Source organism: Lynx canadensis, chromosome A2 (assembly GCF_007474595.2).
Source record: "Lynx canadensis isolate LIC74 chromosome A2, mLynCan4.pri.v2, whole genome shotgun sequence".
NCBI lineage: Eukaryota > Metazoa > Chordata > Mammalia > Carnivora > Felidae > Lynx > Lynx canadensis.
Genome location: NC_044304.2, coordinates 115,079,034 through 115,104,985, shown reverse-complemented (window position 1 = coordinate 115,104,985; position 25,952 = coordinate 115,079,034). Strand labels below are relative to the sequence as shown.

Here is a 25,952-nt window from a genome sequence, read left to right as displayed (position 1 = left end):
TATCACTAGCCCAGGAAAAGATCAATATTAAAAATGCCAACTACACTTCCTACTAAATGCATATCACTTCTGCACCTTGGTAAAGTTGAAAAATCATAAATCTAATCATTGTGAGTTAGGGACAGCCTGTAGTTGGGAGTGGGTGAGAGGTGAGGTTGGAGAGCGGTACATGCTAATAGTCTTGAACTAAATAGTAAATAAAAACAGTAGTTTGTGTGGATTTTTCTCCCTGAGAGCCCTGGGTAAACTCAAGGGTTTTACATTCAAAATTCATGTAATATAGTGGATTTTTGTTATGTTCCTGGCTGAATACATGGAAATAGCCTTTATATAATTGAGGAACTTAACAAGTTATTCCAATCTTTCTTAGAAATTGGTGCTCAGATTTCCAGTCCCACCTGCTGCTAGGATGTAGAGAGATGCCCATGGCTTGGCTTCTTAGATAAATTCAGACTGATTCATTTGTGAGCAATAATAGAGATATGGCATCACCATGTGGATGGCAAGTGTGTGAATGTATATTTTGTTAATTATTTCATTAAAAAAATTTTTTTTGACATTTATTTATTTTTGAGAGAGACAGAGCATGAGCAGGAGAAGGGCAGAGAGAGAGGGAGACACAGAATCTGAAGCAGGCTCCAGGCTTCAAGCTGTCAGCACAGCCCAATGTGGGGCTCGAACTCACAAACTTGAAGATCATGACCTGAGCTGAAGTCGGATGTTTAACTGACTGAGCCACCCAGTCTCCCTTATAATTTTATTTTGTTTTATATTCTTTATAGTGTTATATTAGTTTCAGGTGTACAATATAGTGATTGAACAACTCCGTACAGTAGATGTATGTTTTGAAGTGACCAGGTAGAAGCCAGAAGAACGTATGGTTTCCACACCAACTATGTGCTGGGAATGGCAAACTCTAGACCGGACTCTGGGAATCTGTGCAGTTGGAGATGGAAGCAGTTAAGGGAGGAGTGGTTTGAAGACTAGAAAACTGAGATTTTATTTATTTGCAACATCTTTAAAAATCTTAGATGAACTTGGTTGGCAAGTAAACAGAGCTGCTAAGAGGTGAACTTGATTTCCTAAAAAGCTTGCCATTAACTACATTGTCTTCTAACTTTTACTTTACTGTTAATGTGTACCTTCATTACTATTAAAAGGTTTAAAATTACTTGAGCATACCCACTTCTAGTCCCAGTTCTTCAGTAATAGGCGTTATCCAAGTTGGAAATAAAATATTTTCTAAATGGCACATAGCAGGATTATGTTACAATCAGAGGGGTAAGATCTGGGTGAAAAGCTTGTGCAATAAAATTTTGGACCAAAAGTAGTACTCAAGAGCTAATTAGCAGTTTTTAAGTATAGCAAATATATAGCTGGGCTCCAGGTTAGGCTTTGATCTTGAATAATACACACTACCAGTGACTGAGAACGATGGGTGAGTGTGGGGAAACTCCGGTTTGCCCCGTAGACACTCTTGCCCCACTGGACCAGTAAATTTCAGAAAGAAGAAATCCCACGAACATTTGTTTGGGTGTCTTTTATCAATAGCTTGGCAATATTGTGATGATTTGTCCACCCCACTGTTGAAAAGCAACTAAACTTAGGAAATGTATGTCTGTCCTAAGAAACAAATAGCAACGGAGGGAAGGATTCCGCTTCTATCCCCACTTTTTCTCTCTTCTAGCACTGTCTTAGCAGGGTTCGGGTCGGTTATAATGTGTTGGTGTGGTAAGGATCTTTCTTGCCTCTGCCCAAATAATTCATGCATTTGGCTCTGCCCTTTGTTCATTTGTTTCTCTAGAACTGTCTCTAAGTGAGAGCCTTAAGGATAAGGGAGAACACTATTTTCCTGGCATTACTTTTTTTTTTTTTTTAAACAATTTAAAGGCCAATATAATCCAGTTTGATGTCATTTTTTTCTTGATTGTAGGATTACATGTTCATTGTACAATATTTGGAAAGAGAGAAGGAAAGAAGAAAAAGAGTCTTTCTTCCCAATGACAATATTGTTAAATGACTCCTAGTTCAATCTGGTAGGATAAGCATTTTTCAACATGGTTGGATTGTGTTATACGTAGAAGTTTATACTGTTATGTCTTAAACATTCTTTTTAAGAAAATGGAGCTATAATTCACATACTATAAAACTCATATTTTTTTACAGTTTATTTTCAAAGAGCGAGACAGAGAAAGGGTGCATGAGTCAGGGAGGGACAGAGAGAGAGAGGGAGAAAGAGAGAATCCTAAGCAGACTTTGTGCTGTCAGTGAGGCTCAGTCCCACGACTGTGACATCATGACCTGAGCCAAAATCAACAGTTGGGCGCTCAACTGATTGAACCACCCAGCTACCCCATACAATTCATATTTCAAATCAGATATTTCAGTGTTTTTTTAGTATATTCACGAGGTATAAAGAACCATCACCACCACTGTGTAATTCTGGAACATTTTCCATTATTCCAAAAAGTAACTCCATAGCCATTAATAGTCACTGACCTTCTTTCCTTGGCAGCCTCTTCCAGCCCTTAGCAACCACTTTTCTACTTTGTCTCTATAGATTTGCCTGTTCTGGAGACCTTATATAAAAGGAATTATTATAGGGTCTTTTTCACTTAACATTATGAAGGTGTATCCATGTTATAGTATGTACTTCATTCCTTTTTATGGCCAGACAATATTCTAGTGTATGATTATACTATATATTGTTTATCCATTTATCAATTGCAGGTATTTTATTGTAAGGCCCCATAGAACCCAGTAGAATAACTAATGCATATCTGAAGGTCTAATTCTTAGGGGAAATAGTCTTTATCAGTATTGACTTTGGAACCAACCTCTTTTTTCTACTCCAGCTGTTTTTATTTTTCATTTTAAAAGAAACTTTAAATAGGGGCAGTGGATAAAATGCCAGCATCTGGGATGATCTACCACTTTTGGAGGCCACTGTAATCTTGGGTATTTTTCACCTCATGAGATAAGTCACTTTTTTTCCCTTTTTCTTTTTTATTATTGTTTTTAATGTTTGTTTTTGAGAGAGAGTGCAAGTGGGGGAGGGGAGAGAGAGGGAGACACAGAATCCAAAGCAGACTCCAGTCTCTGAGCTGGAGTCAGCACAAAACCCAACCTGGGACCCAAACCCACAAATCACGAGATCATGACCCGAGCTGAAGTTGGATGCTTAACTGACTGAGCCACCCAGTTGTGCCTCTTTTTTTTTTTTTTTTAAGTTTATTTTGAGAGAGAGAGAGCGTGCACACACAAGAAAGGGAGAGAGGCAGAGAGAATCCCAAGCAGGTTCCACATTGTCAGCACAGAGCTCGATGCTGGGGTTTGATCTCATGAGCCATGAGATCATGACCTGAGCCAAAACCAAGAATTGGATGCTTAACCAACTGAGCTACCCAGGCACCCCTTTAGTGCCTTCACCCATGATAATGTTGGAATTGTAATGAGGATTTAGAACTGCCCTCTTTTTCCCTCTAGTAATTTGTAGCTGTTTGGAGTAATAATCCCTACCTTTCTGCTCAAGGAGTAAATTAGTGAGTTATTGAGACTTGTGTTTACTTCTGGGATTCCTTAGTCTTTCTATGTTTGTTTGGAGAGCTGGGGGCTGAGGCCTGGCAGGATAACCAGGCAGTCACTGCTGTCTTAGTTTTCTGCTGGACTCTCTCCAGACTCTGTGACATGTTGGGGTAGGCCACATATAGCTTAGTGTTCAAGGTTTGGAGGCTGCTGTGATTGAGGGGACTGAAGAAAAGACAGCACGGTAATAGCCTGTACTGTGGAAATCCATGCAGCAGTTAAAAAGAATAAGCTAATTTTGTCTTTACCAACATAGACTGACCACTGAGATGACAGATGAGAGGAAAAAAAAAGCAAGATCAGTAATGTCCTACTTTAAGTTACTTAAAATCTGCCTCAGTTTATTCATCTTCATAATGTGGAAAATAGCTACACTGTGAGGAGTAATTGAGAAAATATATGTAAAGTGTTTAGAACAGTAATATATTTTATGAAAATTAACTTAAAACAATTTTCTTCTATGGGTGGATGTGTGACTAAGCATCCACACATACTTAGAAAAAAACTCGAGGGGTGCCCAGGTGGCTCAGTGGGTTGGGCGTCTGACTTCGGCTCAGGTCATGAACTCACAGCTCATGAGTTCAAGCCCCACATCGGGCTTTGGGCTGACAGCTCAGAGCCTGGAGTTTGCTTCTGATTCTGTGTCTTTCTCTCTTTCTGCTCCTCCCCGGCTTGTGCTCTCTCTCTCTCAAATAAATATTTAAAAAACAAAACTTGAGCTACCATTGACAGAATTATGCAAGTAATCATTTTAGAGTGTGTAATTCAGTGGGTTTCTGCATATTGACAAGACTGTACAGCCATCACCACAAATTCCAGAGCATTTTCATCACTCCAGAAAGAATACCCTACCTGTAAGCAGTCACTCCATTTCTCCTTTCTCTCAACCCCTGGAAAACACTGGCTATATCTCTATGGATATACCTATTTTGATAAATGGAGTTGTATAAATATGTTACCTTTTATGTCTGGCTCAACTTGCACTTAGGGTAATGTTTCCATGGTTTATCCATACTATAGCAGGTGTCTGTATTAATTTCTTCTTATGGTTGACTAATAAATACTCCATTTGTATGTAAACCTTACGTTAGCCACTGGGGTTGCTTCTCCCTTTCAGCAATCGTGAACAATGCTTGTTAGGAACATAGGTGTACAAATAGCTCTTTGGGTACCTGCTGTCAATTCTTCTGGGTATATATCCAGAAGTGGAATTGTTGGATCGTGTGGTAATTCTGTTTTTAATATTTTTTGAGGAACTGCCATAGTGTTTTCCATAGAGGATGCACTGTTTCACGTTTCTCCCAGCAAAGTATGAGAATTCTAATTTTTTTCACATCCTTGCCAAGACCTCTGTTATTTTCCTTAAAAAAAAAAAATGATACCCATTCTAATGGGTGTGAAGCAATCTTACTATGGCTTTCATTTACATTCCCTTAATGATTGGTGGCATTGAGCATCTTTTCATGTGACACATACTTGTAAAAACATTTGGAGAGACACATCAGACTGAAAGTGATTTCCTTAAATGTTTGGGGGAAGTAACTGGTTTAGAAGCAGGTGGTCAAAAGGGACCCTAACTTTATATTATTTGGAGTGTTTTACAAGTATTGCTGTTAATAAAATGTAGAACAAATTAATGCTGGTTAATACTTTAATCTGATTGAGATATATAGAAATACAGTATTTAGCACTTGGAACGAGGGCTACGTAGTCTTGGTGACCCTTGGGGTTGATAAAGGTCTTTTGTATCAAAGGCTGATTTTCATCTTCCAGCATTGAAAGGATTGAACTGGCTTCAGTATGTGTCACTGTATTTTATTTTGTGTGGGGAAAATGAGGCAATGTAGTTGACCAAGTGGTTAACGATGTGGGCTCTGGAATCTGACAGTGGGGGTTTTAAATCATTTGTCTATCACTTAACTACCCAAGTTGGAACACTGTTAACTTCCCCTTGTCATAATTAACGCATCTATTAAATGGGATGTTCCCTTATGGGATTTTGTGGAATGAGATGAGTTAAAATAGATAAAATATTTAAGACAGTGCTTCTACTGGAAAGCACCCAAATGTTATCAGCCATAATTCATTACTGAAAGAAGGCCAGTGTAGTTGGAGAGAGTGGCATTAGATGATGAGCATGTCACACAGGGCCTTCAGGGCAGTTGTTAGGGATTTTGGATCCTTTCCCCAATACAAAGGGAAGCTCTTAGAGTTAATAGTAGGGTGTAAGTTGATTAGCTCAACTTTTAAAAATCAGTTTAGGGTAGTACGGTCCAGTAGAAAGAAAATGCAGACCACTTACGCAATTTAAAATTTTCTAATTGCCGTGTTGAGAAAGTAAAAAGGAAAACAGGTGAATATTAACTTTAATAGTATTTTAATATATCTGAAATATTACAATTTTAACATGTAATCAATTATTTAAAAAATTGAAATATTATGTATTTTGTACTAATCAAATGTGGCTAATCCACTTTTCAAGTGCCCAGTAGCCACATGTAGTCAGTGGCTAGCACACTGACAATACAAGCCTCACTGTTTGAGAACAAACCATTGAAATCAGAAATGAGTATGGAGAGACGATCTTGGAGCATTCTACAGTAGTGCAGAGAGGTAGGTCATGGAGGCTTGGTCTAGTGTGGCAGAAGAGAGCAGCATGCAGGCCCAGAGCAATGTGTAGGTGAACTTTTACTGATGAGCTTCTTGGGGATGAGGTGAAATTTTCGAGGCTTTAAAGCAAGGTTTCTGATATTTGTAACTCTAGACGGGGTCACCATTGACTCTAAAAGGTAGTAACAGGAGAAGTGAACACAGCATTGGGTTTGGGCATAGATGTCCAATCATAAAGTCCAGCCCAGTAGGAGCTCCTGAGGGCTTGTCTTCTCTGACTTTGAGCTCTGTGTGTGTCTTTGGTAACCTGGCCTCTTGTCTCTCTTAGTTGCTCTGATCACATGATTTTATAAAATTCTAAATTACTGTTTCTTCCTCATGTTAGGGGATCTAACTTGTGGAAGTTGAGGGTGGCTAGAAAGTTATGAGTTTGGTCTGTGTGCCTCTAATGCTGGGACGTTTTTGTGGGATGATGGAGGCAGAGATGCCCTCTGGGTTTTATCAGTGATAAAGATGTTTGCAACATGACTTGTGAGGTTGTGGAAGATTGGGTCTGTGTGTTGGCCTTCTGAAGTTGAAATTTGCTTACAGAGTTGGATGTGAGAAAATGGTTTGTTACTCAAATAAGTATGATGATAACAGTTTAGGGAAATTTACATTAAGGTGGATCTTTTTGTTCTTTCTTTTAATAGAGCAGGTGCAGGAGGGGCAGAGGGAGAGAGAGAGAATCCTAAGCAGGCTCCACACCCACAAGGGACCCAACGCAGGGCTCGATCTCACCTTCATGAGATCATGACCTGAGCTGAGATCAGGAGTTGGGGGCTTAACTGGCTGAGCTACACAGGCATCCCACTCCCCTCAAGGTGGATATTTCTTTAAAATTTTTTGTATCTGTATTTTGTACCAATTTTACAAACGTTTTGGGGTACCTGTAACATAGAGGTGTTCTTTGTTTATTAATGTAGGTAGTCTTCTTATAGATGATATAAAAGAATAAAATTACTGGAGTGATTTTATCCATAAATAGCAACGAGTTATTGTTGACTTGTAGTTGAAGGAAGTTCCCTTGACCTCCACAAGCCTGGCTCCTCAGAGATTATCTTGTGGAGGGTTTTTTTTCCCCCCTTGCTCTTGTTGAACAAGGAATAGTTAAAAATAACTCCTTTCTGGTAACCCCTCCCCAAAGTCTGAGCCTGGTTTTGGTATTTGGAAGCTTTATTGGTGTGTGAGTGTGGATGCATGTGCATGTATTTTGGAAGGTGTGTAGTAGGGCAAGAGAGCATTAAATACCTGCTTTGAGTTTTAATTTAACATTTTTTAATGTTTATTTTATTGATTTTGAAGTTTATTTTGAGAGACAGAGCGAGTGCGGGAGGGGCAGAGAGGAGAGAGAGAGAGAGAGAGAGAGAGAGTGAATGAATGAATGAATGAATCAATCAATCAATCCTAAGCAGCAGGCTCTGCACTGTCAGTGCGGGCCTGATGCGTGGCTCGAACTCACGAGCCAAGAGGTCATGACCTGAGCTGAAACCAAGAGACACTTAACTGAGCAACCCAGGCACCTCTTTAATATTTATTCTTTTTTTTTTTAATTTTTTTATTCTTATTTATTTTTGAGATAGAAACAGAGCATGAGAGGTGGAGGGGCAGAGAGAGAGGGAGACACAGAATCTGAAGCAGGCTCCAGGCTCCGAGCTGTCAGCACAGAGCCTGACATGGGGCTTGAACCCACCAGCTGTGAGATCCTGACCTGAGCCGAAGTCAGACACTCAGCTGACTGAGCCACCCAGGCGCCCCTGTTTATTTTTAAGAGGCAGGGGGAGGGGCAGAGAGAAAGGGGTACAGGATTCGAAGCAGGCTCTGTGCTGACAGCAGAAAGCTTGATGTGGGGCTCAAACTCCTGAACCGTGAGATAATGACCTGAAGTCAGATGCTCAAAGGACTGAGCCACCCAGGGGGCCCTAACTGGTTTTTATAATGGCTGTGGCTTTACACTTCTTTATCTTTTTTATATGAATTCATAATAAATACTTGTTTGCTTATATCAATCACTATGGACTTCTAAAGGAAGTTGGAATTAGTTTCCTTTGCTCTTAGACAAAAACTATTTTGTGGCTTCTTTTTTAACCCTTTAGTTTTTGTTGTGCCTCACTGAGCTAAACACAGTTCTCAGATAACAAAGACATGGTCCCTTTCCTTATAAAGTTTATTTTTTAAAAAATTTTTATTGCAAGTACATAGTTTCTTTTTAGAAAAAAAAATTTTTTTTTGAGAGAGTGTGTGCAAGGCCGGGGGAGGGGCAAAGGGGTGGGGGAGAGAATATTAAGCAGGCTCCACGCTCAGTGCAGAGGCCAATAAATGGGGCTCAATCTCACGACCCTGGGATGATGACCTGAGCTGAAACCAAGAGTCAGACACTCAATTGACTGAGTCACCCAGGAACCTCTCCTTCTAAAGTTTAGAGGCTAGTATAGCTCTTTGTGGAGGAACCACAATGAAGGTGGTGGGGCATTTCTAGAGGCAATTTAAGAGAAGAGATTAGTGCACTAGACTGTAACCCCAGCACTGTCCCATCATCTTTTGAAACACAGGAAGCAAACAAGGAGGGTTTAGATTCTATTGTTGTATCATAAATAGCTTAAGTATGGAAGTCAGTATAACCGTTAGGAAAAGATTATTTGTGACACACCTGACAACTGATCACATCACTATGGTTAATAATGACTAGTCTAGTGGGAAAATGAAGATCAGTGAAGAGATTATAAAATGACACTGCTTTCATTTATAGGATTAGGTGAGCTCAGGTGCTATGGAAACGAGGGTGCTTTACTCAGTCTTCAGGGTGTGACTGGAGCAGTAGGTGTGTGGGAAGTATATTGAAGATGATGGGAGAGGTAGGCAGCACCAGATCACTGATGATCTCCTGTACCATGTTGAAGTTGTGACAGTTTCTGTCAGTAGTTTGAAGCCACTGAAGAGTAGTAACTTGTACCAGGAGAATAGTCACGGGGTGGTGGACCGGAGGTAAGATACCAGTCAGACTCTCAGTTCAGATAGTTCAGAGCTGATAGGACCTCAGGAGCAGCGGGTTTAAAGAATAAGTAGTCAGCAGAAGGTCTGTCTGCAGAGCATGAATTACTCTACGCCCATAGGGGATCAGCTGAGTCACAGCTAGTTTCGTTGGGGGCAAGGGTGGTGGTGGTGGATGTGGTGCTGCTGTGGCAGACGAAATCTGATCATGTGTGAGACAAGATCGTTTTTCAACTATCTTTATCTCAGTGTTCTGTGTATGAATAGACCAGCCTACTAGATTGAAGAGGGGCATGAAGAAACTTACCATGATTATGGTGATGGTCTCAGGAGAGTATACATAATGGCAAAACTGATCAAATTTTGTGCAGTTTATTACACTTCAGTAGTTCTTCAGTGCTAAAAAAAAAAAAAAAAAAACCAAAACCTAGGCTATTATCTAGTAATACTGATCTTAGTTATTCTTTAACAGCTTTAATGAGATATAATTCACATACAGTTCACCCACTTAAAGTGTGTTTTTCAGTGTTTTCTAGTATAATGGATAAGTGCAACCATCACCATAGTTGATGTTAAACCTTTTTTTTTTTTTTTTTAATTTTTTTTTTCAATGTTTATTTATTTTTGGGACAGAGAGAGACAAAGCATGAGCGGGGGAGGGGCAGAGAGAGAGGGAGACACAGAATCAGAAACAGGCTCCAGGCTCTGAGCCATCAGCCCAGAGCCTGACGCGGGGCTCGAACTCCCGGACCGCGAGATCGTGACCTGGCTGAAGTCGGACGCTTAACCGACTGCGCCACCCAGGCGCCCCGATGTTAAACCTTTTTAATTGTCTCAAAAAGCAACCTCTTCTGCTGCCGCCCTCTACATTCCCACTCACCAGCGCTATGCAACAACTAATGTACTTTCTGCCTCTATAGATTCCCCCCCCCCCTTTTTTTAAATTTATTTATTTTTGAGAGAGACAGAGACAGTATGACCACTGGAGGGACAGAAAGAATTCCAAGCAAGCTCCATGCTGTCAGCCCAGAGCCTGACATGGGGCTCAATCTCACAAACTGTGAGATCATGACTTGAGCGAAACCAAGAGTTGGGCACTTAACCAACTGAGCCACCAGGTGCCCCTAGATTTCCCTTTTCTGGATGTTTCCTAGTAATGGAATCACTTAATACGTATTTTGTGTGTGGGTGTGTGTTATTGGCTTCTTTTACTTAACATAATGTTTTCAATGTTCATTCATGTTGTAGCATATGTCAGTACTTCATTCCATTTTGTGGCCAAATACTATTCCATTGTATGGCTGTACTACATTTTGTCTATCCATTCATTAGGTGATGAGCATTTAGATTGTTTCCACCCTACACAATTGTGAATGATCTTAATTCTCTGCAGCTGTGTGAAGGGACAATGCTAATCTTTGCATTTATCATGAGATTCTATTTCTGCATTTGGAGGAACTTTTTTTTAAAAAGGCTGAATATTTGAGATTTAATTTTAAGTCCTAAATATATAAAAAAGGGACATTCCACTAAGACATTTTCTCTGGGGCTTTGTTTTTGATGCCTTCTTTCCCCTCCAGTTGGAATTTAAAACTTACTGAAGCAGAGAGAAATGTTTCCTTTCTGGCTTGAGTAAAATAATTTCATTTAGGACTGGGAATTTAAGAGATTTGTGGAAACGCTGGAAATGGGCAATGGAAGTTTTTATTTTATTTTTTACCTTTAGACAAGGCTGTTTAATTTAAAACATTTGTAGCCGAAATAGATGGGAGAGGTAGAAAATACAAGATGTTCTAACACCTGAGAGGAGACCAGAACCTAGGGGGTGGGTGGTTTCAGTGACATTGATAACTGGAATGTCTGTCTTCCTAGTTAATGCAGGGTGAATCAAAATGTCAGAACTTATCAAGGGTAAGTTGTATTTACTCTTCGAGTGGGTTGAACTGGCATGATTGAATTCAGTAGTCCTGCTTGACATAGCACATTCAAATAAATGACTAACTAATAGACTGAAGGGAAACGGGTTGCTATAGCACTGCCTAATCATTTGGGGGATGGAAACCCTTTTGGGATTTGGAAATCTGATTGGGCTGTTAACAGTCCTTCCTCCATCTCTCACTTGTGATTAGCCCCCAAATTTGTGTATAAAGCTTTGAATTAAAACAACAAAGACCCATTGAAATCCAGCTACAGGTTGTGTTGTTAACTTGTTTCTTAACTAGTACTTCTTAATTATTGATGTTGGGCCTGGGTTTTTTGTTTTGTTTGTTTAAGTTTATTTATTTATTTTGAGAGAAACAGAGACAGTGTGATTGGGCAAGGGGCAGAAAGAGAGAGGGAGAGAGCCAGTGTGGGAGCTGCTAGATGCGGGACTTGAACCCACGAAGCCCTGAGCCAAGAGTTAACCACTTAACTGACTGAGCCACCCAGGCACCTCTGATTGGTTTTGTTTTTTGTTTTGTTTTGTTTTGAAGGATTAGAGTTTGTTTTTGGTTTGTTTTTTTTTTTTTTTTTTTGGTTTTTAGAGTCAGGTTTATTTAAGTATAATTTACATACAATAAAATTCACTAATTTTATTATAATTTACATATAATAAAGTTCACTAGTTTTAGATTGTAGTTCCTAATTACTTTGATAGAGATGTTACACATTTTAACACATCGTTGACAACCAGTAGCATTTATTATAGCAATAGAAGGTGCAACTACAAGCAATTTTGGTGTTTTTTTTCTTTCTTCTTCTTTTTTTTTTTTCTTTTTTCTTTAGTAAACTCCACAGCCAACCTGGGGCTCGAACTTATGACCCCGAAATCAGTTGCATGTTCTACCAACTGAGCCAGCCAGGTGCCCCCAAGCAATTTTGTTTTGAACATATTACGCTTTCTACAATATATGCATTGAAAATTTTGAGGTCTATTTCCTTGATTTTTGTAAGTAAAAAAAAAAGTATTTATTTTATGCCTGTGTATATGTATATATTCTATATTTAAATATAAATATATGTATGTATATATATGTATAGTAGTACAAGTTAAGGTGGTATAAGCTAAACTATATTGAGACTAATGTATTACTGAACAAATTGTTTTTAGAAAGAATTAAGAATGATGTTTATTTAAATTAACATTAAACTGGCATTCACTCCTAATGCCTACACCCCTTCTGTGTCACTACCACCACCATCTCCACCTTCAACCCTGCCCTTTAACATACCCAAGTTACTATAAATCTCTACTATTAGAGTGCCTTCCACTTAAAAGCTAAATCTTAAATTCTGGATTTACCTTTCCTGCTGCTTTACTTAAGATGGAATGAATTAAAGTGCCTTGTTAGAATTCTGTTAACTTACGTACCATAATTTTTTGGTATTGAAAAATTTATGATTTAAAATTATAAGTAGGTTGCCTTAAAAAATGTTTTCAAAGGCATTATATGCTGCTTATTACCTCTTTGGATGGCATTGTGAGAGGTGTCCTGTTTTTTGGCCTTTATAAAATAGTCGGTGATCAATACTACATGCACAGGAAATTCACCTGTAAACCACGTAAGCACTATTATAAAGAGTATTGTTTCTAATAAGCTATACTAGGATTTCCTCTGGGTAAGTGTTCACTTCACTTATGAACTATTTAAATATCTTTTTGTGCCTGTACATTCTAGGCACTAGGGATAGTACAAAAAAATTCCTGTTGATGCAGACTGTGCATTTTAGTGGCCAAGACCCAGCAAATGAAAATTTATGTAGTCAGCTAAGTAGTCTGAATTAAAAATAAAATATTGAGCTTTATGACTTAACAATAGCTATAATTAGAGGCAAAGATTAGTGTGCTTCTGTGATAGGCCCCACTCAAAGGGAATTCACCACATCAAAATTCACCACATGCAGTATAAAAATAGGTAACTATTCCATTAACAAATAAGTACTTACCCTATTTTAAAATGGGGGAAAAAAATTAAAGCTCACCCCTAGACAAACCTTGCTATAAATTTCAAACTGGAATCTGTAGACAAAATAAATGCCTGAAAGATACCACATGAGATGAACATTTGTTTAGAAGAAATTGCATAAAGTTGGGAATTAACATAAAAATTTATTTAATGTGTTTCTCACTGGTTTACTATGTTCTTGGAGGCAGAAAACATTCTGAAGGGGCTGTCCTTTAATTTTGCAATTAAACTGATAAGTGGTTCACTATAAATTAATAAAAACTTGTTTTACTTTTCAAGAAAGACTTTTTACAGGTCTTGGAAGCTAAGGACAGTCAAATTTGGTTTATACTGATGGGACGATGAGATGTACATCTACATTTTATACTATAAAAGAATTTAGTTACTGTTTTAACAGCTTCTCTTTAGAATAACATGCTCAGAATAATGCAACTACAGGAAAAATGGTCAAAACATAGTTTCAAATTGTACATTTTCCAACAGTGTTAAATTAATTTCAGGTCATTTAGGTTAATCTTTAAGACAGGTAGAATATCAACTATTCTCTTCATACTACCAGTCTGCCTTGAGAGTAGTCTGTTCTGATGTGCCCATAGTAGCTGTAAAAGGAAGTTCTTTGAAAAGGAACATTTTACTTGGGGCCTTGTCTCAAATGATGATGTGTTGATAAATGTATGAGAATTACATGCTTCTTTATTCTCCAGCCTCAGGAATCAGGCGGTTATGGCTTTGAACACCTTGCTGAGCCACTTAACTTCTTGTTTCGCCAAAGGAAATGAGGTTAAAGTCAGGGATCTGGAAGTAGGCGGGAGAGAGAAGCCCTCTACGAACTTTCTATGGTGCCCTTCCCTTGCTTCTTTAGTCCCAAAACCCCAGTTAATTTCTTTTTTTTTTTTTTTGGCTCTTTTCCATCACAGTTACTTTGTGATTTTAAAACCTATTTCTCCCCTTGTTAATAACTTGGGAAATTGAAAATTTGTAATTTTTTCTCCCCCTCCTGATAGGTGCTGGATAGTTTACTAGTCCAGTATGGAGTGGTGGAAAGCTGTGAGCAAGGTACATGTCTTCTCAATTGCGTTCAAATTTTTAAAAGGAAGGAAATAGAAAGAAAACTAACTTTTTTTTCTTCACTTTTCTCTTCCTCTAGTGAACACTGACTCGGAAACTGCAGTCGTAAATGTAACCTATTCCAGTAAGGACCAAGCTAGACAGTAAGCAGTTTGAAACTTTTAATCTATACGTAATAACTAGGTTAAGTTTAGTGCTTACATTTTGGGCTGTTGGGTAGCAGAAATAAATTTTATTTTGCACAGTTTGACCCTGCAATTCTTTTTAAATTTGAATGTCTAATAAGAATCTGTATTAGTAAAGTTTTACTACATTTTTCATATGTCTTTAATGCCAATAATAGAGTGGTATTGTATGACGCTGCATTACATCCTATTTGCAAAAAGCTCTGGGCCTGGGTATCCTTGCCAAATTACGTAAAGACTTGTTGTTCTTATTGATATGATACATAACATTGCTATTTTATGTAAAGCGGGTAAGTTGATCGTGTGTTAAACTACCACCAGTGTTAAATGTTAAGTTTTCTTGGTCACTGATTTTTTTTTTTTATTGATGACAATTATAATTTAGGAGCATGCAGACATTGGATCAATGTAATTTGCTTTTTGATTTGAAAAACATATTCCAGTGTAATTGAGAGAGGCAAAACTTTGCAGATCAAAAAATCTCCCCTAGGAAAAGATAATTCTGTAGGCTTGGGAGTGATCTAATGAACTGGCTGAGCACTAGAGAAAAGAAGGTGAGGATGCCACACACTGCCTTGGATAGAGCTACTCAGAGCACAAACATGCCTAGGAATGGCATGCAAGTGCTGAGTGTCAATAGACCATGGAAGTCTTAACCACCTCCAGATAAAGTACAGGCAGGAACAGACTGCCTGTTGTCTCTGTGTGGAAAAGTGAGAGGAAAGACCATGCTGGCTGACCCTGAGCCCTAAAAGGAAAAGATGAAACCTCCCCTGCAAGGGTGGGAATAGAGCTAGGTTACCAAAAGTAGTACCCACTCAGGGAGGGACTATGAAAGGAAAGATAGGGCTGGGGAGATGGAAATTTGCATAACCCAAATGGAGCTTTATTTTTTTAATGGTGATATTAACATGGTTCAAAATTTTACAAGGTGCAAAGATGTATACAGTGCAAATCTTCCTTCCAGTATTGTCCCCAATTACTTTGTTTCCTTTCTCAGAGGTAACTAACAACACAGAAGACAGATGTGTGAATATTTCCTCCTTTTTGCACACATGATACCTTAGGATTTGACTGTATGGATGTGGAATGACTTAGTCCCAAAATGGATATTAAGGTGTTTATTAAGTTTTTAGCAGTTATGAACAGTGGTATAGTGAATCCCTTTTTGCATGTCATTTTGCATGTCATTTTGCATATATGTGAATATCGCCGTAGGGTTAAATTCCTGGAGTTAAATTTACTAAGTCAGGATGTATGTACTTTTTTGTTGTTGGATACCAAAGCTGGCAAGTTAGCCTTCATAGAGTTTGAACTACTTTAAATTTTCATCAGCACTATGAAAGTCCATTTCCCTTTATTCTCCCTAACACGGGGCTTCATCAGACTTTGCTGACCTAGGGGATTCACCTTTAATGTTTTAATAATGAAACTTTGGATATGTTTAAAGGTATATTATTTTTACTTCTGTTTGTATCCGTCCTTCATTTGAAAAAATTCAAGTTCATAGAAGGTGTTTGGATATTATAGGAATTATGATGCAAGTTGTAAAACAAACTTTTTCTTCAACCAAATCATGTTAGGGGAAAAACGGGAAAGTAGATTGGGGTATCAAAGTGAGGGCAGTAAGAACGCAGAAGCTCCATTTTGTCTTCTATACTTCAGTCTTTACAAAGATCTGTAATGAATACTTGGTAGAGTCATCTCTCTGTTACACAGAATATATGAGATAACATCTAAATCTAAGGATATTCAGAGATAGAGGCCTTTCCTAGTTGTCTTATTTGAAAACTTATGTGAGGCTAGGTAAAGGCGGAAATACTTAATACTTATTTTTTTTTTTAATGTTTATTTGTTTTGAGAGAGAGCACAAATGAGAGAGGATCAGAGAGACAGAGAGAGACAGAGACAGAATCTTAAGCAAGCTCCACACTGTCAGTGCAGAGCCCGTCACAGGGCTTTATCTCACTATCTGTGAGATCATGACTTGATCCAAAATTGAGAGTTGGACACTTAACCAACTGAGCCACCCAGGTGCCCCAACAGTTAGTTACTTATAAGGAGACTTAACTTACATAGCTTTGAAGAGACATAGAAGGACCTTAAGTAGAGACAAGTTGACATTTAGCACTCCCCTCCCCCTTAAAAAAATTCCAACTTCTTAAGAAGAGTACAAGCACAAGAAGTGTAGACTGGCTAGTCAAAGCAGAAGTACTGTGGACATTAATCTTAACATGACAGCAATGTGAATGTGGAGACATTTTTTTTAATCTAAAGGTACTTTGTAGTGGTTGTTAGAAATTGGCAGGGTCCTGTTGATCCCAAGGAGGGAGGAAAAAATGTTTAGGAATTTCTAATGTAGGTAGTTAAGTAACCTAAACAAATAAATTGGGCAGTTCAATGAGGGAAGTAGTCATCATATCCCTTATTCTAATAGTTAATCAGGTAACATTTATTGATTACCAGCTATTGACCAAAAGATAGGAATGAATAAAGGCAAAGTCCTTGACCTCAAGGATGGGCCTCCCTGTGATAAAAGTAATGGAAGGGGATCACCTGATTTTAATTCCTGACCAAGTTGAGTTTCTTTATAAGATACTGGGTTTTCTCCTCATCAAGAATTCCTAAAAAATCAAAGAGAATTAGAAAACAATTGTGTATTTAGAGAAAGTTAATAGTTTTAAAAAATGGACAAAACCAATTTTGTGAAGCAATGCTGTGAAGATTGTCTATTGAACTTCTTTATTAAGTTTTGAAAAAAGATGTGGAGTACATTCTTGCTCTGTGAGAATTTTATTTGAGAGACATTGGATATAATGGAGAAAGTATGGATTCTGGGGTCACAGGACTCTGACTATAACCTTCTCTGATCTTTAGTTTTCTCAGCTGCAACATGAGAGTTGACAAAAACCAAATATATTCATGCATATACACATCGTACTTACAGAAAATGGTCTCGTCAAATGGCCTGGCACATAGGCACCCAGTAAACAGGACCTCACATTCAGCCCTCTGGTTCTGGGTTGCTTCTAGAGTAGCTTGAAGTGGTTTGAGCTGGGGAAGGTTGGTCCCTCTAGGACTGGCCCCACTGAACCTTGGACACCTGCTCTCTGGGCTCTAGCATGACTGTCTGCTGCTTACACTAGCCTGGCATGATTTCTCCACAGCTTTTCCTTGGCAACCATCTGAGCTCACACCTTCAGGTAATCAGAGCTGAATTGATAATCTCATTTGACTTCATTCCTTATCATCTGTTACTCAGAGTCCACATAACTGGGATGTGCTTATGTGGTATGAGTAGAGCACAGAGGCTAAGAGGATATATTCCGGAGTCCGGTTCCATAGAATGGACTCTGCGCCACCACTTTTCTCGCTGTGACTCTGGTCAGATTAATCTGTTTGAGCTCACCCCCATCTTGTAAAGGGGGAATAATTACAATCCTTAGCTAATGAGGCTGTTGAGAAAAACCAACAGAATGCCTCCAAAACAGAACTGGCCACCGACACTCAGGAATTCGCATCCTAGTTGAAAAAGGTCTGTGACTGCCTCTTTATTACTGAAACCTCTATGGTTGCCACTTTTAAGAGGATTCTTCAGTAAGGCTATGTCTCTAAAAATTTAACATGGAAATCTCTGCCACCTTCTGGCTAAGAAAAATGAAGGTTAATAATTAATACATTACTAGGAGATACATATATTTGTTTTAATCTTAAGTCTTTACTGATTCGTTAAAATAATTTTTAAAATGGGTAAAAAATGAGGAAAACTTTTAAAAAACCATTAAAAACAGAAGTACATATTTTAGTACTGTTCCTTGGAGCAAGACAAGCTCTAAGATCTCTAGATCTGGGTCTCTAGATCACCTATTTCCTCTGTGTTCTGGGGACACTTAGATAACACAGTGAAGGACAGACCTTACTCATTCGAAGGTTTGTAACGTGTGACAAAAAAAATAACCTTCAGAATTTGTAGGCATTTAGTTCTTATGCTTTCTTTTCTTTAGGATTTTTTTAAAAGTTTTTGTTTGTTTTGTTTGGTTGTTGTTGTTGAGATAGAGAGCAGGAGCAGGGGAGGAGTAGAGAGAGACACACACAGGATCCCAAGCAGGCTCTGCACTGTCCGCACAGAGCTGATGTGGGTGTGAACTCAAGAGCCTCGAGATCATGACCTGAACCAAAATCAAGAGTCGGATGCTTAACCGACTGACCACCCAGGTGCTCCTAGGGTTCTTATTTCTGATGTTTATTTGTTTGTTAGAGAATAGGAATACAGTCTATAGTTTGAAGCTGTCATTGCAGATGCTTTACATCCATTTGAAGGAGTTTTTGAAATAATATGACTGATGGCTAAGGGGGAGGAAATTTATCTTTATGAAAATTATGTAAATAGAAGATTTTGGGAAAAGAAGTGACTGATGAAGCAGTGAGACAGTGGAATTTCTTGTCATTTTGCCATTCAGAGATAACACTGTTAAATTTGCCATCAAGTTTAGCAGACATTGTCCCATGTCCTAACTTAATTAAAAAGTGACAAAGGTAATTTTGTAGAGTTTTGCAGATTGTCTTGCCATTAACTGTATTTATACCATTTGTAATCTCTGTGTAGTATTTTTGTCCCTGCTGTAGTCTTATGTATCTAGTCCTCTACTGCACATCTAGGTTGCTTGCAGTTACCTTTCCCCTTTTAGAACTATTTTAGTAATAAATGCCTTTGCAGATAAATATTTAGGTTGCATCCCTGCAATGTTATTACCAGATATTTAGTAATTAAAAAAAATTTTTTTTATGTTCGTTTATTTTTGAGAGAGCACGAGCAGGAGAAAGGCAAGAGAGAGAGGGAGACAGAATCTGAGGCAGGCTTCAGGCTCCAAGCTGTCGGCACAGAGCCCGATGCAGGGCTTGAACTCACGAAACTGTGAGATCATGACCTGAGCTGAAGTTGGATGCTTAACCAGCTGAGCCACCCAGGCACCCCAAAGTGTAGTAGTTATTCGTGAATTGTGCCTCAAACTCTTATTCTTGCTACAAGGAAAAAACAGAACTGTGTGACTTTTTCATAACGGCTAAACCTCATTTTGTTAGGAACTGTGTGATATATAATAGTGAGGTCTGGAATTTTAGAGTTGAAGGAGACCATAAATCTAATCTTTTAGTTTTGTCAGTGAGAAGGCTAATGCCAAACAAGAAAAAGACCTTTCCAAGTTACTTGGCTACTTACTGTTTAAGTTGAAATAGAATTCTGGTCCCTGGTCCATCTTCTTTTGTATTGCTCAGAACTGTATGTATTTACCCTTGGACAAGTTGAACTTCTCTGGGCCTGAATTCTTCTTTCTCTCTCTTCCTCATCATTGACTTAAACCACTTAGTCTCTCTCTCATGGTCCTTTCAGCTCTATGCTGTGACCCACCCCGGTAAACTTTTTATCCATACAATTAAGTGCTACCAGCTAGCAAAACTACTTAGGACCTTCTGAATAACCCTTAAAACCACATCAGAGCAGTCTTGTAATGATGGGAAACAGGATCCTGAGTAATGTACTTGTTGGATAAACATCTTTGAGTTCAGTTGAACTGAAATACATGTGTTTTGAATAATTATGATAATTGTTTATCACACATCTTACATATATAGTAGGTTTGGTGAAAATATTATAATGTTGGCCCCATGGACTCGGCAGACCACCAGATGACATAGCTGAAATTCAAACTTCAGGCATAAAAAGACAACAACAGTTGACCTAAAATTCAAACACTTGGAATCTTTAATCATAAGGAAGCCATTGCTCACAGTTAGGTTACTCCTATCCCTTTTTGGCTGTGTCCAAGTTTGGAACACTGTGGTTTGAGGGGTCCAGGATTCTATTTAGTTGGCAATTAGACAGTAGGATACACAGAGTATGTGCTGAATGCTCCCTGCTGGGAGCAGTCTGAGTCTGGAGTGTTTGAGACCTAGGCCGTACACAGATTTACTGGAGCCCTGTGCTGTCTGGCTTTCTGAGTGAGAGAATTTTTCTTGTTCCCTCTGAGAAAAATCTCCTTTTAAAGTAAAACATAGAAGTTTGGGAGTTATTTTCTGCTAAGTTGAGAGAGTGGTTTCTTGGGGGCCATACAAGTATAGATAGCTCTATACTTAGAAGTGGCTGGTAATTTACAGATACATATATATATCTGTGTATATATATATATATATATATATATATATATATATATATATATATCTGTTTAACCCCATTAGAAAAGGGGTCTATGTCTGTATGGTCCTCTCTCTCCAAAAATCAATTCTTTACCTTTTTTTGTAACATTAATGACTTATTTCCACAAATTTTACTTATTTTCTTCTGAAGCTGGCAATACTCAAGTGTATAGTGGGAAAAAGGGTATTACAGCAAACTATATTGCCTTTATGCCCATAGATATCGTTGATTCCTTCATTAGGTTCAGCTTCTCTTAGGTTTTAAGAACCTTCAGTGATCTATTTTACCATGGCCTTTGAAAAGGTTTAAAGTTGCTTTGAATGAATACCTAATTGGTTGAAACGGGCAGTTCCAACTTTTATAAGTTTACATCATAATTGTTGATAAAATTTCTCAGCTGTTGTAATCCTTTAGAAATAACCAAAATATTTTATGGTCCTTAATCCACATTTTCCTTAAGAAAAAAGAGGAGAGGGAGAAGGAAGGAAACAATGTGTTAATTTAAGGTTCTGTTACAAAAGCATTGATAAAAGAATTTGTGCTGTGTATCTGCCATCAGCCTGTGAAACTCAAGAAAAGAATGTCCTGTGAAATAGAAATCACTGAGAAATATTCTAAGATATACTGTATTTGGGGAAAAAAGCAAGACCTAAAACTATATTAACTCAATTATGCTTTTACTTTGTAGGCATTTTAAAGTAATTTTTAATTAAAAAATGAATGTGCAGTATTATTGATAATCTAGAAGCCACACTCTGTTCTTTCCTCTATGTGTGTTCAGATATATATGTGTGTATTTGTGGGTATAATTCATAAATTTTCTTATTTACCAGTTTTATTGAGGAATAATTGACCTACAGCACTGTGTAAGTTTAAGGTGTAGGCACAATGATGTAAATATATTATGAAATGATTACCAATGTAAATTAGTTAACACCTGTCATCTCATACACAAAAGAGGTTTTTCCTTGAGATGAGAATGTTCAGAATCTACTCTTGTAACAACTTTCAAATACACCAAAAGCACAGATAACTGTTACTGTGTTGTACATTATACTCCTAGTACTTATTTTAAAACTGGAAATATTTACCTCTTTTTAAAGATGTTTTAAAAATTTGAGTATAGTTGACTTACCAAGTTATATTAGTTTCAGGTTCAGTTATGCTTTTAAAGAGGGCACTGAACACAGACACACATGTATAAACGTATGGAAAATACTGGTCCATTTGCAGATGTTATCATAGTTACCAATGATTCTGGGAAGTGTCTGGGGTGGGGGGTGGTGGTGATGGGGACAGACAAAGCTCTGTTCGATTGTGATCTCTTACGAGTTCACTCGTGTGCTAGGCACTGTGGGATAGCCATGAAATGGGATTCAAGTAAGAACAGAGGGCAGAATTCTGGGTCCTGAGAACAAGCAGCATGCCTTGTCTGGTTGCCTAGGCCTGTCTTGCAATTCCGTGCTTCTGGTGCCCTTTTTGGTGCTAGGATCATCATCTTCTTCTTCTTCTTTTTTTCCCCCCTTTCCATTCACGTCAGAAACTGAATCTGCAGATAAGGAAGGCAGTATGTGAACCAGAAATGATAACTCTGGGCAACTAGAGAGAAACTGCTTCATTCCTGTTTCTTTGGTTTTGTTTTTTCCCTTACCAGGGCTGAACTCCGTGCCCATTGGGACAGAATCTGAGCAAAGAATTTGAAGTAACCCTAGAGAAAAAGTGTGGGATCTTTGTTTTTAATTTTGTTGTGTACTGGGGAGTGTATATTCTTAGGAGTGTTTATGTGCTTTTGAAATCTTGGCCATATCTTTTCTATCAATTTTTTTGTTGAGTTATCCACTTAGAAAATAGGTAAGGTACAACACAAAAATGTAGATGAGTCTCATGAGATGCGAGACATGATACTATATAACGTGTACTCATATGTACTTACTTGTATAGAATTTTAAAACAGGCAGAATTAATCTATGGTGTTAGAAATCTAGGGGAGGGGAATTACTGAAAAATGCCCTGATGGGGCATTTGGGGCATTGGTACATCCTAGTTCTGGATCTGGATGATATGTACATTCACCTGGATATGTATGCTTAAGTGTGGGTACTTTTCTGTAATGAGGTTTAAAAATGAAGAAAAAAATAGAGCTTCTCTCAAAATAGAGAGATGGGTGGGTAAATGGATGCATGCATGGATAGATAGATAAAGTAGAAAATAGCTTCATTTGCTTTTTTTGATTCACTAGCACCCCTGCCTCTGCCGCAAATCAGATCATAAATTCCACAGGGTCAGGGACTGCTTTTTTCTCAGAGACTTGCTCATGAACTGCTGAGAATTTATTGACTGACTGATTAGCCTAAGTATTAATTTGTATGTGTCTCCCATGAGTGCTTTAGGGATATTTGTCCTGCAGTTCTTAAAATGTTTTAATATTTTTATTTTTCAAGAGGGTGAAGTGGGGGATGTACATATTTCTAACATCTTTTCCATTCTGATTTGGGAAAACCAGACAAGACAAAGACTGTCCACTCACTTCTTTGAAGTTTAGGTACTCATAAGCTGTTATTAACCTCACGCGTAACACTATTTTTAATCAAACTCTGTTGATTAACCTTTTTTCTATTTTTCATTGGTAAGTGGCAAATATGTTCCCTTTGGAAACTTGGTCTTCTCTGCGTGCGCGTGTGTCTGTGTGTTTGGGGGTTGGATTGTATGTGTTCAGAGTTTACTACTTGCTCAGTGGCTTTGTTCAGAATTTTTAGAAGTGGTAATCCAGAGTGGAAAGAGATGGGTATTGCTTTGCTGAAAGGTTTATATATAACTCAATTTCTCTTCCCATACTCTGCTCCTTGTCATCTTCCAGAGCTTTAGACAAACTAAATGGATTCCAGTTGGAGAGCTTCACATTGAAAGTGGCCTACATCCCTGATGAAATGGCTGCCCAGCAGAACCCCTCACAGCAGCCCCGGGGTCGTCGTGGGTTTGGGCAGAGGGGCTCATCGAGGCAGGGATCTCCAGGATCCATCTCCAAGCAGAAACCATGTGACTTGCCTCTGCGCCTGCTGGTCCCTACCCAATTTGTTGGAGCCATCATAGGAAAAGAAGGTGCCACCATTCGGAACATTACCAAACAGACTCAGTCAAAGTGAGTATTGGTGAGGCTGCAGTGGATGTTAATATTTTCCCCTTTGAATTTTAATAACAGTAAGTTGTTCTGGTACTTGATGTCCTTCTGAGTGTGGCCGTGATTCCTCCTTGTACAGTACTTGGGAATCTGGAAAAACCTTGTGATTTGATAATCTGAGGCAAAACCTTAATCTCAAAGAGAACTTCAAATTTGCACACATAAATGGAAAACAAATGATACCTAATCCACTTCTGATGCGGGAGGCACTGGCGAATAAAAGGGCCACTACTTGCCTATTCTCTACTCCCCTATCCCTGTCCCCAGTCCTACCCCCAGTGATACCTGCCTTCAGTGTTTTTGGAAGTAATTTTCTGGGTCCAGTACAGACGTAGTTTTTCAATCATGCTTTATGTCGGTAAAGAATCATTCAGTTTATGGTCCAAATTTATCCCATAATTAAGCCATGTGGTTGGATTGGCTTATTCTTTAGGATGTTAATTTGATAGTTTTAATATGCAAATTTTAAGGGATTGGAGATTGTCCATTAAACATTGGAGCTAGCTTTGCAGCAGTAGAAAGCAAGAGCTGTGTGTTTTTATTTATGACGGTAGCCCCAGTGCTGAGCACATGGTCTGCTAGGTAGAAGACTCTCGTATTTATCAAATGAATGAAATGACTGTATGTAAATTACATTTAGTGCCCTTAAAATACATCTAAGATACTCTTTAAAAGTTTCAGTGCATTATATGTTGATTTGCTTATTAACCATCCTGTTAGGCTCTATGTGGATCTTTTGACCCAAAGGAGCTTGACAATGAACTGTCCTCACCCCTTGTTCTGTAAAGTGCACTAAGCACCTCTCTGGGGACAGTGGCTGCCATAGCGCACTGGAGAGAGGTGGCTGTGTCATTGTACACAACAATGGAAATGGAAATGTCCTTGGACCAGCTACGAAGATGAGTGGATTATTTTGTGTTTTAAATTTGTAAGTAAAGTAAGGAAAATGACTTTATTTTATGTGGTCCATGGAGTTAAGCAGTCTTTTTCTGAAAGTACAGCTATGGTACTATGTAGGTCTTGATTATGTATGTTTGTTCCCCTGAGCTTAACAGGATATTCATATTTATCGCAGGCACCATGCCAGTGTTGAACTAGCTGACTCATTTCTCCTGCAGAAGCGAAATGAGCTGTGTTTGGTGGTGGTTGCATGCCCACTCTACCTGCACGGTGATGTCTGATCCTGCCCTCCCTCCCCCTGCTTTGAAGCAGGAAATGTGGGATACTGGTAACCTTTGTGTTAAACCAGTGGTCTTTGACTTCATAATGTAGGGAGTGGGGAAGTTTTAATCTTAAATTTGCCTGGTTTTAATATTGAAATGGAAGGGCTCCTTGCTTTCCTTTATCCACTGTTACCTGCAGAAACTAATTATTAAATGGTTTCCCTTCCTTGTCCTGTGGCAGATTAGAGTTATTCTTTTAAAGCTACTCATTTCCTTGTCAGAGGAAAGAGCTTCTATGAATTAAATTGAACTGTTTGTTTTATTAAGGCAGGAAGATGGAGGATGGAAAGGGAAGGGAAGCAATTTTTGTTATATCCGATGATTCATTTGCAGAGTTCTGCCAGTGGATTTAATTAACTCTTGGCCATTGAAACTAGTCATTATTAGATCTTCTGTTTCTGGAATGGTCTCAGAGGGCTACCCTGATCTATAAAGCAATATTCCCTTCTCTCAGAGGATCAGAGTTTAGTAATCCTTAACATGGGTGAATGGGTGGAAATAAACTAGATTAACATTTTACCTACTAGAACATAAGCAATACTTAACAGTGATTGGGAATTGAAATAGTGGTTTGGAAAGATAGTTCCTGAGATTGGGACTTAACCTGAAATATTTTTTTAAATTATTTCTAGACAGCTCTTATTTGTTTAATTTCTACATTGCCTTTTTTTTTTTTTTTAAAGGTTCTGGAAATGTTTTTAAATTTAAGTATAATTAAGGTACAGTATTATTTTCAGGTGTATAGTACCATGATTGAGCAATTGTATACACTACTCAGTGCTTATCATGATAATATATTCTTTTTAAAAAAATTTTTTTTTTTCAACGTTTATTTATTTTTGGGACAGAGAGAGACAGAGCATGAACAGGGGAGGGGCAGAGAGAGAGGGAGACACAGAATCGGAAACAGGCTCCAGGCTCTGAGCCATCAGC

The 25,952-nt window shown here is 38.3% G+C and overlaps 1 protein-coding gene across 1 annotated transcript in view; it reads left to right on the top strand.

Moving 5' to 3' along the window:
• The window catches only part of IGF2BP3 (insulin like growth factor 2 mRNA binding protein 3), a 154,180-nt gene that overhangs the window by 93,737 nt on the left and 34,491 nt on the right, over nt 1-25,952 (top strand). The window contains exons 4-6 of the mRNA XM_030308101.1: nt 14,177-14,228; nt 14,320-14,383; nt 23,476-23,757. Coding sequence (XP_030163961.1) covers nt 14,177-14,228; nt 14,320-14,383; nt 23,476-23,757 — 398 coding nt within the window. The remainder of the gene's footprint in view (nt 1-14,176; nt 14,229-14,319; nt 14,384-23,475; nt 23,758-25,952) is intronic.